General features: G+C 31.1%; 1 protein-coding gene across 6 annotated transcripts in view; it reads left to right on the top strand.

Annotated features, from left to right (window-relative positions):
- Positions 1-13667, top strand: part of subdued (anoctamin 1) — a 219881-nt gene that overhangs the window by 193092 nt on the left and 13122 nt on the right. For all 6 annotated transcript variants that reach the window (XM_085816779.1, XM_085816777.1, XM_085816780.1 and 3 more), the window contains one exon: positions 1789-1841. In XM_085816779.1, coding sequence (XP_085672905.1) covers positions 1789-1841 — 53 coding nt within the window. The remainder of the gene's footprint in view (positions 1-1788; positions 1842-13667) is intronic.

The raw sequence follows: 13667 nt of genomic DNA, 5'->3' as shown, positions 1-13667 counted from the left end.
AAAATCAAATTTTTGATCAATAAATTGTAGTACAAAATGTGTACTTATTTTTTAAAAAGGAACTTACCAAATGTTTAAACATTTTAAACACTACACACAATTTCACTGTAATCATTTTCAGCCATGCAGTTCTGACAAAAAGGCTCTTGGGCGGTACTGTCCTACAGGAGATGCTTTTTTAATGTTAGCGTAGCATTATTCAGGAGAAATGATAAGCTGGAAGATCATCCTGCAACAATAGCTACGAGGCTATTGTGAAGTGCTGGTGAAGAAATCGAGGCCTGAATATTCCGGTGAAAACTGGTTGGCAGTTAAGTGAAGTGGGGTTAGGTTTCATACACACTTCATTTGTGACGTTATGCAGACAAAGAAAGGAGGGAATGGAAGGGAGGCAACAAATGATTGATGCTAGTACTGCCACACTGATGAAAGATAAAAATGTGTATTTCAAATAACAATAGATGCCCAAAAATACTGGTACAGTCAAAAGTCGTTAATCCGGACTCGGCGATTTCGGATTATAGATCATCAGTTTAAATCTGGTAAGATGACATGCAGAAATTATAACATTAAAAATATGAAACCGTAATTTATGAAATAAAGAACAATTATGATCTAAAGGGTATCAAAAAAAAAAAAAAAAAAGCTTAATATTTATTTGTTTATTTTATTAAACATTTCTTTCAATGTAAGTTGTTTCGTTTTTTATGTGATAATACGTTCTCTTTAATTCTATAAACAGACATAATTTCTTGTTCAGTTACAAAGTTTCGCTGTTCAAGTCCTATAATTGCTCTGTCGAGAATACCGACTAATTTGTCAATCGAAATTTTTTCGTTTTCAATAACCTCTGTCATTTTCTTCGCTGTCGGAAGCGAATTATAATGACAAGGAATTTGATTGAAATCATATCAAAGACGGAGTACATCGAGATGAAATAATACATTTAGTAAGGAATTATAAGCCAAATAAAATAAAAACATCTGCCCTGAAGATAAGGATAGTGCTGACAGATCAACTTCCAATTCATTGCGTGCTACGGAGTTAAAGATAAACAAAGTTTAGATAAACAAACGTTAAAGTTTAGATAAACAAAAGATATGCCTTTATCCATTTTTTGCAGCAATTCCACTTTTTGTTTGATGGACATTGGAACATTTTCGCTTTGTAGATCCTTTAATAGCTCCAGAATCGGAAATTCTTTTTGACATAATCGAAAGTTTTAAGCTTACTTTTATAAAATTGCTCTAACAGTCTGCAAAAAATAATAAGCCAGATCCAATTAGAAGATTAAGGAACAACGCAATCTGCAACATTAACTGAATTAGATAATTTTAGCTTAGCTTATACCGTCCGTTATACATTAAACGCGCATTCGTAAACGTATTTTGCGCGCGCGCATATTCGCAGCCGTAAAGTTCTTACGTCAACACGACGCATGCTCAGAAAGTTTGTAGCTTTGAGGTCCGGATTATGGGTGTCCGAATTAACAACTTTTGACTCTATTTTACCTTGGCAAATACCAGTTTCATGAAATTGCAAAATAGCACAAAATATCAGTATACCTGTATTGCAATAACCATGTACTAATAAGTTAGAGTTATTGATTTAAATAATTCTGCTTTGTGATATATGAATTTTATCTCTTTTTTTTTTAATTGCTGAATAAATATTGGTATGGCAGTTATTTTCTTGTTGCCCTTTGAACATATGATAACTGACATTTTCCTTTCTTTTTAAGTTTAAATCCTTATAAAATGCAATATATGAAGTTGTACTATTTTATAGGCATTTGGTTTCGTATAATGGATTCCATTGGTAAATTAGCTGTTTTGACTAATGTGAGTTTTTTTTATTTATTTATATTTTTATTTTGAAATTCTTCTATGATTTCATGTTATAATATGTTTAATGTATTGAATTAATTGTTTATAATGTTTTAGCAGTTATAAGGTATTGATTAACCTACTTCTAGCAGTCTGAATGAAATGCAGATTAAACTAGCTTAAAATAACATGCTGGTATTTATAAACATAACTTAAAAGTCAAAACTTGAATTTATATGTTTATTTAACTAAACATTTAAAATCCAATAAATTTCATACTCTTTGGTTTAAACTTGTCCAGGACATTTTCTGAAGCCAAATTGGCAGGACACTTTGATGCTTATTTGTAGAGTCAGGTTATTTTGAATCAGGAGACATAAAAATTGTGCAATGCCCTTGCTCAGACTCAAACCCTGGACCTCTCGAACACGCATCGAGTATGCTTCCTATTGAACCACAAAGGCTTGCAGAAAGGAGGGAGAAAATACTATATGCTCCCCCTTTTAGAGGATGCAGTTACTAAATCCTGATGGTGATGAATTAGCGTCCACCACCTTTCAGTTCGGGTGCCATTGTAGAGTCATTAGATTATGTCGATGGTGGAACATGAAAAATGTAAAATGCTCTCACCAGGCCTCAAACCATGGACCTTTCCAATACGTATTGATTATGCTTCCAATTATACCACGAAGGTATGTGGAAAGGAGGGGAAAATTACATTATCAATTTACCTTTTGGGATAATCAGCGGTTACCAGTCTTACAGTCTCTGTTTATTCACATTTGCATTGTTATGATGAGCTTTGTTGCCTAACTTGGTGTTATTTGTTTTGAAATTAAGCTTCTCTAAAGCAGTAATTAATAATGCATAAAGGAATTTAATATTTAATCAATAATAATCATACAAATTTATTCAGGCATTTATGTACCTCAGAACCTTTTAATTGTGTAGAACAGATTTTTACCCTTTTTCTTGCACTGACCCCTTTTAAAGATGGATTTTCTTAATCAGTGCTCTTAGATACCTACTTTTCCAACTACTACTATTACGCCACCATTTCCGGGTGTATATTGCTCAATTTTTCAATTAGAATAATTTTTTGCTCCGATTTTCTGTCTTTAACAGCAGGTATGTTGTCTCTTATTGCTTTGTATTACGCGATTTGGGAATCATTTCTATTTGAAGAATTGGTAACATATAATGCATTTAAATATTTGTGAAAAAATAATAAAACAAACCTAGATTTTCAAAATGGAAAAATGGCTAGGTTTGATTAAGCAGAAAAATGATGGTTCACTTGTGATAGCTCCAGGATAATCTACTACTTCTAAGAATATTGAGGGAAAAAAAGAAAAAATTTTCATGGAAAATATAATGAAAGTTATTTATCATTTGGGTTTACTTGGAATGGAGATGAAATGGACCATCAGCCTCAATGTGTTGTTTGCGGTGAACATCAATCAGACATCCAATCAAAGTATGAAAACATCACTTCTAAAAAGACATCTTGAATCTAAGCATGCCAATTTAAAGGATAAATCTGAAAAATATTTTAAGAGGAAATTATCGGAGTTAAAAAATAGTAAACAAGTAATGAAAGGTTTTGTTACGTCAAGTGAAAAAACTTTGGAAGCTAGTTACCTAGTAAGCCTTAATTGCCAGAACTGGGCAGGCTCACACTGTTGGAGAAAAACCTTATATTGCCAGCAGCTAAACATATCACTTTAGCATTATTCAATGAAAAAGTAGCTAATGAACTTAGTAACATTCTGTTATCAAGTGACAAAGTAAATTGACGAATTCATGAAATGACAAATTCCTTTAAAGAGGCATTTATTCAAAAAATAAAACATAGGATACTCACTATGTCTTATTTGCATTGCAATTAGATGAAAGTACTGATGTAATGAACTTTGTTCAGTTTACATACGTCTTGAAGAAGATAAACGGATTACCGAAGAGTATTTATTTTGAGAATCACTTTATGATAGAGCAACTGCAAATGAAATTTTCAAAGTAATTGACAGTTTTATATCTGATAATGATATTCCTTGGAATAAGTGCATTGCCGTATGCAGCAACAATATTTTATACCAAGATATGGGCAGTGAATATGAAATGCTTTTATTATATTCCGTAGTAAGGTGGTTATCCAGAGGGAAAGTTTTAAATCGGCTTTTTAAACGTAGATCAGAAATTTAAATTTTCCTCTGTGATTCAAAATTTGAATTGGAAAAGTGTTTATATAGTGAATTTTGGTTGGAGCATAAGCATACTTAGTTGAAATTTATTCATGTCAAAGCTGATGCTTTGACATAAGCATTCTTAGCTGATTTTGATAGCTGATATTGATTAGCTGATATTTTAAGTTAAGTGAATTAAATTTAGAATTGCAAGGATGAGGTTTTAATTTGTTTACCATTAGAAATAAAATAAATGCAATGATAATAAAAACTCGAGCTAATAATCAAAGAATTGGTTAATATAATATTTTAAGCTTTTTACCACTTTTAAAAAGTTTTCTAACCGAAAATAATTTGAAAATAAAATAATTAGCATCCAATGTTAAAAAATCATTGTTTTTCATTGATAAATCATTTGAACATATATTTTCCCGAGGATTGTGAAAAAGAAAATTGTATCAGAAATTCATTTTTTCAAACATACATAAAATTTTGTCTCATTAAGAAAAAGAACAATTGATAGAAATTTCCTGTGATCGAACTCTAACTGAAGATTTAAAAAATAACACACTTGGGAATTTTTGGCTGAAACGGGAAAAGAATTTAAAGGTATTTCAAATAAACATGGTAAATTTTTGTTTCCTTTTTGCACAAGCTATTCGCGTGAACAAGGATATTCTTCCATGTTATATTTGAAAAATAAATACAGAATGAAATTAATAGTGGATCCTTATTTACAGTTAAAATTAAATGAAATAAGATCAGACATAAACTGATGTCTCTTAAACAGGCCCAAATTTCACAGTAAATTTTAGAATTGAAGTATTATAACTTAAAGCTTTGCACTCAAGAGGTTACTCTCACTCACCATGGGATTTGATGCCACAATTCGAGGGACGACTCTCATTCACCACTTGATTTGATGTGGAAACCTGATGCACAGCAAAAACTGTGTATGTTTAGTTTCTTCGAAGCAGGTTTCTATGCTCTTTCTGTATAATTTTATGAAGTGTGAAATGATACCCCTTTAAATGGAGATAAGATTTTCTTATCCGAAATTAGTCCACGACCCCAAACCGGAGTGCGTTTTCAGTGTTAGTTCGAACCTGGCAGTCATGGCAGAAAGTATCCTAATATTATGACAGAGAGATTATTGTAACAGGGGTTAGGAAGGATTGCAAAGTCTGTTTACAGAGAAATGAACCCAGAAAAAGACATCAAATGACATATTATTGTAATACTTGCCCCTACAAGCCGGGCATGCATCTTGGGAATTGTTACATGAAATATCATACACAGAAAAATTACAGAGACTAATATTTAAGAAATCATGTTTATAAAGGCGTACAGATATATAAAATGTTAAAAGTATAAAAATTTTATACATTAATTTGCATGTATAATGGTTTTAATTTACTGGCAAGAAATGCGTCAAAAAGGCTGTGAAATATCTTGAGTTGCTGGTTGTGCCATGCGAAAAAGTCCCGGGTGCAAAGGGTTAATATAAATTTTTTTATGTGTACATATTTATTACAAATAGATAGTAGATTGTGCAAATGGCAAAATATATTTTTGTAATATTTCTGTTGAGAAATTGAAAAATAATCATTGTAAAATGTAGTGGTAGTACTAGAATTTTCCAGTTTCTGTTTAGATTGTATGCATTAGGTTATCAGTATCAAAATTTACAGGAAAACAAAGAGAGAAAGAGCTTAATATTGATGTATTTACTTTATTTAAGCATTTCTTTCAATGTAAGTTGCTTTGTTTTTTGTGCTAATACTTTCTCTTTCATTCTGTAGACAGATATAATTTCTTATTCAGTTACTAAGTTCCATTATTTAAGTCCTGTAATTCTTGTGTTGAAAATTCCGACTAACTTGTCAATAGATTTTTTTTTCCTTTTCAATAGCCTCTCTGTCATTTTCTTCACTATTGGTTGCTGTTGTTTCTGGATCTAGAAACATACTAGAGATTTTGCCGTCCGTTAATTGATTGATGATTGAGGCATTGTCATTGCAATGAAAAACTTCTGTTAACTCCTCTTCTTCTCTAAATTCTGCTGCCTGGTGCAGCCATGCGAGCTCTGACGCCGATTCTGGCTGTATGTGAATAACAAATCGTAATCTTTTGGCCTATGAGTATCATTAACAAAATCCATTTTTAGCATACGGAAAGAATTTTTTTTTTAATCTTTCCTCATATTTCTTAGCGCATTTAACTTATCTGTACTCTTTGTTATTCATTGGCATAGTCCAAATTTAAAAAAAAAAAAAAAAGTCTTTTCGAGCATTCTCCATTGAGGTGAGGGATAAAGATACTCTAGCTACGAATATAAAAAATTTGTTTAGGCATCACTACACAAGTCATCACTCAAGTTTTCATGTGTTGATAAACATGCAGTGAGGAAAGCAAAATATAATAAATAATGATTGGGCATGTTGGCGTCAAGGATATAAAATATTAGTTGGTGTATAATCAACCATATTTCTATGAAGAATGTTTCGGTTTGAGATGTATGCCTAGAAGTTACGCAGTTACGGAGTCAAATTATTGATCATACAGATTTATGCTAATGTTTATTTCTTCAGTAATGAAGTATTTTATTTAAGTGTTGAAGTGAGATTAAGAATCGGGACTCTCCCGATTCATGTTTTATAATGAAGAGGGAAAAAATCAACTGTGCATGTGTAAAGCATAACTTTCCCCCAAAAGAATCCTAAAAAATATTTGTTGGTGGTGGCTTTGGAGGTCTGGATCTCAGACTTTGTACTGTATTATTATTTTTTTTATTTTATAAAAGGAAACAAGTTTTTAGAAATAAATCACAGATTCTAATTCAAAAGTTCAATTTTAATTAATGTGATAGGTGTGTTTGATGTATTGATGCAATTCTGTTTTATTTGGGATAAAATTGCTTAATTTAATTCTTAAATCACCTCATTCAAAAGTATTAAACCTGTTTCTTGATTTCCTTGATATATTATTAATTTGAGCAATGCTTTTCTTTGATAAGAAGAGGCATATATCAGTAATGTTGTTCAGTAACAACTTTTATTTTGGAATATTTCTGTTGGATGACTTTTAAAATTCCAAAATTTAGCATACCCATATATTTTGAATGAGACTTGTGCTTAAACATCCTTCTTCAATACAGTCATTTTGTATTACATATCAAATATCATGATTTTGGGTAGATAAGCCACTCTGATGTATATGCCACACACATGATAATTGACCCCAAAAAAAGTCACCTTTATCCGATAAACTGCACTGCCATATATGCCATAGCAAAACATTTCCAAAAAATTGCACTTAATATTCATTTAATCAGTCATTCCTTTCCTTATTGATGTAATCATCATTTATGACATTTACAACATAGCTGTAAAAAATATCGTATAAATAAATAAAAAATAAACAAACATCTTACCCTGAACTTGCCAAAAATGAAATCTGTTGATTTCCAGTGGAGGTTATTTTTACCGCTGGGTTAACTTTGCTCATCACCATAAATTACCATATTATGAAAACTGAATACATAAATTAGATAAACAAATTTTTTAATTAAAATAAATGATATTTATTTACATAAAACCTTCAAAATGAAACTCTCGCTGTCGGAACTAAATAAAGTGCCTTATTGACCCACAAGGCAACCTTCTCGTAAGAAAATCTTCTCATCTATCTGGAAATGGTAAAGGAATGACATCTGTTTTGCATCTATTCCTCCCACTGCTTTCATAGTTCATGTTTGAAAGTTCCATTGATCCAGTGGCTGTAAAATTTTTAGAAGTCTACTTGGTATCACTGAGATATGAATCCTCAAAGTTGGAAAAAAGCACTTTTCCTTTTTCGATAAATTTCTCTCAGCAAAAGCAACATCACTTCTTTGCACAGCCATCCTTTACCATTGGTGAACCTTCGCAGAAGGTTCCTTCTAAAATTGTTTTTCTGTAGATAATTATCAAAGGGATTAACTTTGCTCCATTGGTGGTATGACCCAAAACAGAAGTAAAGGAAGTTTTTTTATTCCTGTCTCTTAATGCAGAAATATTTTTTCACCGTTTGAATGAACATTTCTGCTTGGAGGACAGTTAAAAGTAAAGGACACTTCATCGATATTAATTATTTGCACTCTATTCAAATTTTATTCTTTAATCTTCTTGCATGTGTACACCAAAAAAGCAGCTCTTTCCCCCCCCCCAAGCCAATTCACAAGAAACTTTTGCCCAACTCTTGTTTAGGCCCTGATGGATAATTTCTTTCATTTTCCAATCTGAAACACTAATTAGGTTCACCAACAAAGTTTTTAATGCCCATTTGTTAAGCAATTACGTATGCTTGAAGGCAGATCCTAACTGCTGACACTGATAATCCTTTTCCTCTTTGCTCTGTTATCCATTTTTCGAAATTGTCTTCCGAAACAGGCCGGGCTGTGATGCCAGTCTGACAATATCGTTTCTTTTTATGCATTTTCTATAATTCTTATTCAGACTTCCACCACCAAATACATCTCTCATCAACTTGAAATCCTCTAGCCGCTGCATGATTTCCAATTTCTCTCATTTTCCTCACTGCTGAAACATTAAAAGCTGCTGTATAATTTTTTCTTTGAATAGGAGCCATAATAAAAATAATAAAAAAATCTGAAAGCTTTCAGAATTTACATTATGCCCAAAGGAACATTTTTTAAACATTTTATGTGTTACCTTTCTTTATTAAATATCATGTTCTTCGCACTTAAACTATAAAATTCATTTTAACAGCAATATCACAAAATAATTTTAAAATGAGCATATCTTTAGAATTTCCAATATATTATACAGTCTTGCATTCTGGAGATAAAATGATAAATGATAAATGCATGCTGGAGATAAAAATGTTTTTTTACTTCCTTGTACAAAGTAAAAAGGAAGTATTGTGATCTTGAAAAGTTTCAGGCAGCATATTTCAACGAAAATATCACATTTTGACCTCTTTCAAATGCAATTTAACGATGTATTTCCGTGATATCTGTATGTAATGACAGAATAAAACACTCTTTTCCTCCAAAAAAAATTATAAAACTGCTTTAAAATGAATTCTGAAGAGAATTTTTCTTGGCGTCTGTACGAACGTATGTACGTATGTATCTCGCATAACTCAAAAGCGAGTAGCCTCAGAATGTTGAAATTTTGTGTATAGGACTGCTATAACATGTAGATGTGCACCTCGTATTTTGGTTGCAATTGGCCGCACCAAACGTATATAAATATATTAAATATATTTATAAATATATCCACTCTGTTACCCGGCTCAGTGATCTCAGTTTCTGTACTCTTATATGTTTGTAAACTGTACATTTTTTGCTTTAAAAATGGTTGAATTATGTTGTTCTTATCTTCCGGTTAAGGTTTTTATGCCTTTAGTAAATCTGTATGCAATAATTTTAGAATTATCAACAATTTTAAAATTAAGTGTCACTAAGCCTAATAATGTTTTTGATGGTGGCCATTGCTCTTGTTTACATTTGAAACAACAGGATAGCGGATTTGTTGCCAATCTAAAGAAATTTAGGTTTGCAACAACAAAGATAACGCCTTCATTTATTATTTATATCATGCTTAATCCTTTCTGAAATTTTTTCAAGGAAATAAGCGTTTAAGATTTACTTTGTAATTTTTAATACAGATATTTTGAGTTTTTATGTATTTGTTTTGCCTTGTCGTGAAGTGAAAACGGAATTAATTGAATGAGAAATACTCAATCGTCTGTGAAAAACTGTTTCTTTTTTGTTTTGTTTTCTTAATTTCTTTTATACATCGTTCTAGCTTTATTATAGTATTTGAATAGAACATGTGGCAACGATTACATAATTCTTTAAATGATATAAATTTTGTGCATTCTGAGTTATAATATGAATGAAATATAATACTGTTAAGTAAACCTAGTGCCAGAGTGTCGCTATGGTAAACAAAGTGAATTTTAAAGAATGCATTTATTCTATTGTGGTTTATGTGCTGTCGGCGAAGTAGGTTTAATTCAATCTAATAAGTTTAAATAAAATGCAAGAAAAAATGCATATAATTTAATATTCCGTACAAGGAAGTCACGTGGTCTACACATCAGATTTTTTCGTACAGTATTGCCATTGCTCACTTTGAAATCTTTGAGTTTGTTAATCAAAAATGCATTAAAGTATGAATGAATTTTTGATTAACATTGTTTTATTATTGATTTCATAATACAAAATATGAAATCAATAATAAAACAAATTCCAAATTAGTTCTTCCTGATGCCCATATTCAGTGAAGGATTATGTGATTCAGAATTTGATGGCTCTAGATACCGTTGTTTTATCACAATACAAGAAACATAAATACATTTATGCAGATTCTTCATTATTTAATTTCTTTAACACAGGGTGATAATATTTGGTGGCATCAATTTGAAAAGTGAAACAGACATTTAAAATTTTCAATGCAAAATGGAAATTAATAGCCCTTTGGGCTAATAATTTTAAATCACAAAACAATTTTGTTTAAGTTCCTTGTTCTTATTTACAAAATCATTCAAGTTACATAGTTTTTATATTTATTCCTTTCATTTTCCCCACCAGTGTAAAAATATAAACAAAGTCATTTTAATGAAAGTATTAAACAGTTTAACTAAAAGTATAACTAATTTTATTAAATTATGTAGTAAATATTTTAAATTATGAGCTAAGTGCCAATATTTATTTTTAAGTTTCTCTCATTTTGTAATTATACTGTTTTAAATCCTTTCCCGTATGTTACTCATAGATCACTTCTGAAAAGTCTTGGAGTTACCCTAGAGCAAAGTTTCATTGTATTTATATCAAAATATTGTGTAATAATAATAGTAGGAAATATTGTATATAATAACATTTCTTTTACCTGTCATATATCAAATAGATGGTGCATGAGTTTAATGAAAATTATGTAAGAACTGTTTTTTGAGATAAGACAAATTTATTGGTGTGCATGCCACATTTACACTTTTAAATGTATATCAAGATGGATAAAAGTAGATATGTATGAAAGTAATAAATTGGGCTGGGGAGTATGTATAAAACCATGTGTGCCTTTAAAAACGAATTTGTAAGGGTATTAGGTAGAAAGTGCTCTTTGTTGCAGGTTATGAACTTGATTGCTGCTACCTTGAAACTTGCAAGAAAGTTTCAGATAGAAGCAGGAACATGTGATATATGAGTTTAATTTTAAATTTTCTCAAAATACAGCATTTCAGCTCCCCCCCCCCCAAGAAAAGTAAATCTCAAAGAGCCTTAAGTCATAAGATTTACCACCAGACTATAAGAAATTTCGTGCCTAAACCACATTAGGATCTGGAACCACCTTTACTTAAATTTTATTTAAACTGATGTGCCTACAATAATCATTAAATTTAACATCTTATTCTTAAGATTAGTTGATAGATATCTTTTAGGACTGTTAACAATAGATGAGAACTGCTATAGCTGTGACCATGTTGGTAGAAATTTTGGAGCATAACTTTAAATTCTTCATTTATTTCTTTAATAATTTAGCCATAGCATTTTCAGCAATGTTCACACTCTTACCCTCCACCCCTTGGACAAACACTTGCTGTGGAACATATTGTTGAGAAAGATTAACACAAACTTTCAAGTCTTATGCAGGATTTAAATCCACACCTTAGAATTCAGAATAGCATTTTAAACTTTGCTAACTACTACACCATGTAGAGCAGGGATGTCAAACTCATAGGTACACTTGGGCCAAAGTTTAACTTTAGGCGGGCTACCAAAAAAAAAAAAATCAATATTCATAGAAACGTAGATTTATTTCGAATAATACAATAATAAACATATATATAGAGAGAGAGAGAAAAGAACAAGAAAAATTTAATGTTTACGTCCTGATATTTGACATCTCTTCTCTGCTATTATCTTTCCTATTTCGAGAGAAATTTTTTTTGCAGTGATAACTTTCAACGCTGACCCAAGGTGAGCATCATTAACACGGTTTCTAATAAGAGACTTATTACCTTTCATGACTGAAAATAACTGCTCGCACCGATAAGTGCTACCAAACATGGAAATAATTTCATATGCGAATTTTCGAGTATTTTCAAACCTGGCTGGTAAATATTTGTAAAATTCAGGCACACCCACTTCAATGAATTTTGCTTTCAAATTTGAGTTGCATCGAATCTCGATCACCTCCATTTGCATATGGCTGGGTACTGAGTAAATACTTATTAAGAAAATCGAAGAAAACAAAAAAAAATTGTCTTTGAGGGAACTAAAATCATTATACCTCGTTTCAAATTCAGTTGTTAAATTTGCAATTTTTTTCTGCGTATTTTTGATACGAACAAGTATCATCTAAACTTGATTTGTTCATGCTGCACGTCGAGAAGTGCGTCAAATCTTCATTTTTAAGTTGTTTTTCCCAAAGAACTAGTTGACATTTGAATGCTTTAATTATGTCAAACATGTTTGTAATGATATGATCTTTTCCTTGTAACGATAAATTTAAATTGGTTAAGTGTTTGGTTATATCAACCAAGAAAGATAAATCTTGTATCCATATTGGATCGTAAAACAAACTTACGTCTTGATTTTTCGTTTTTAAAAACTGACATATTTCTTCTTTCAAATCCCAGAATTGTTTGAGAATCTTGGAGCAAGATAACCAACGTACCTTGGTATAGTAGGACAAACCCGAATATTCACTATCTAACTCACTTAAGAAAGCAGTGAATTGACGCTAATTTAAACCTCAAGATCTTATAAAATTTATAACTTTTTTTATATATGACAAAGCATTCTCCATATTTATTACTTTCGTTCATAGAACTTCTTGATGTATAATACAATGCATATGATGAATGTTTGAACCGTGAATTTCACTAAGTTTTTTTCTTAGTAATGACACGAAGCCCTTGTTTTTCCCGGTCATTGATGGAGGGCCATCTGTAGCTAGAGAATTTAATTTTGCCAAAGGTAGATTGTATTTCTGCAGAAGTCCAAAAACACAAGTAAATATATCTTCTCCTGTGGTAGTACCAGGCATCGGTATTAGTTCCAGTAATTCCTCAAAAATGTTAAAATTCTTGTCACAAGAACAAAGAAACACTGCTAATTGAGCTTTACCACTAATGTCCGTGCTCTCGTCACAGGCAATGGAGAAACTTTCGAAACTAGATGATTTTGCTTTGATCTGATCACTTAAATTCGTGGCTAAATCAGTAACTCTTTCCGCAACTGTATTTCGAGACAATGAAATTGATTGAAAAGCCTTCACATTTCCAGGACAAACAATTTCTCCAGCTTTCATTAGGCATTCCTTGATGAAATCACCGTCAGTAAAAGGCTTCGAATGTTTAGCTATCAACTCGGACAAGACGTAGCTTGCATGTACTGCGCTTCACTTTCTTGCAATACTTTACTAAACATGGACTGTTGCTTTTTCACTCCTAACTTGAGCTCTTTCAACTTTTCTTCTCTCATTAATCCTTCGTAATTGTTATATTTCGATTTGTTTTGTTCATAATGACGTTTAATATTATATAACTTTGTACATTAATAGTATTATTACATATCAAGCAGATTATTTTATCTTTTATTTCACAGAAAAAATATTCTAATTCCCATTTTACATGGAATATTCTA

The sequence above is a fragment of the Stegodyphus dumicola genome, chromosome 5 (genome assembly GCF_044657685.1).
Source record: "Stegodyphus dumicola isolate Sdum_Otavi_A_Nest chromosome 5, ASM4465768v1".
Classification (NCBI taxonomy): domain Eukaryota; kingdom Metazoa; phylum Arthropoda; class Arachnida; order Araneae; family Eresidae; genus Stegodyphus; species Stegodyphus dumicola.
The sequence above is the reverse complement of the archived record's forward strand: the minus strand, read 5'-3'. Positions and strand labels throughout refer to the sequence as shown.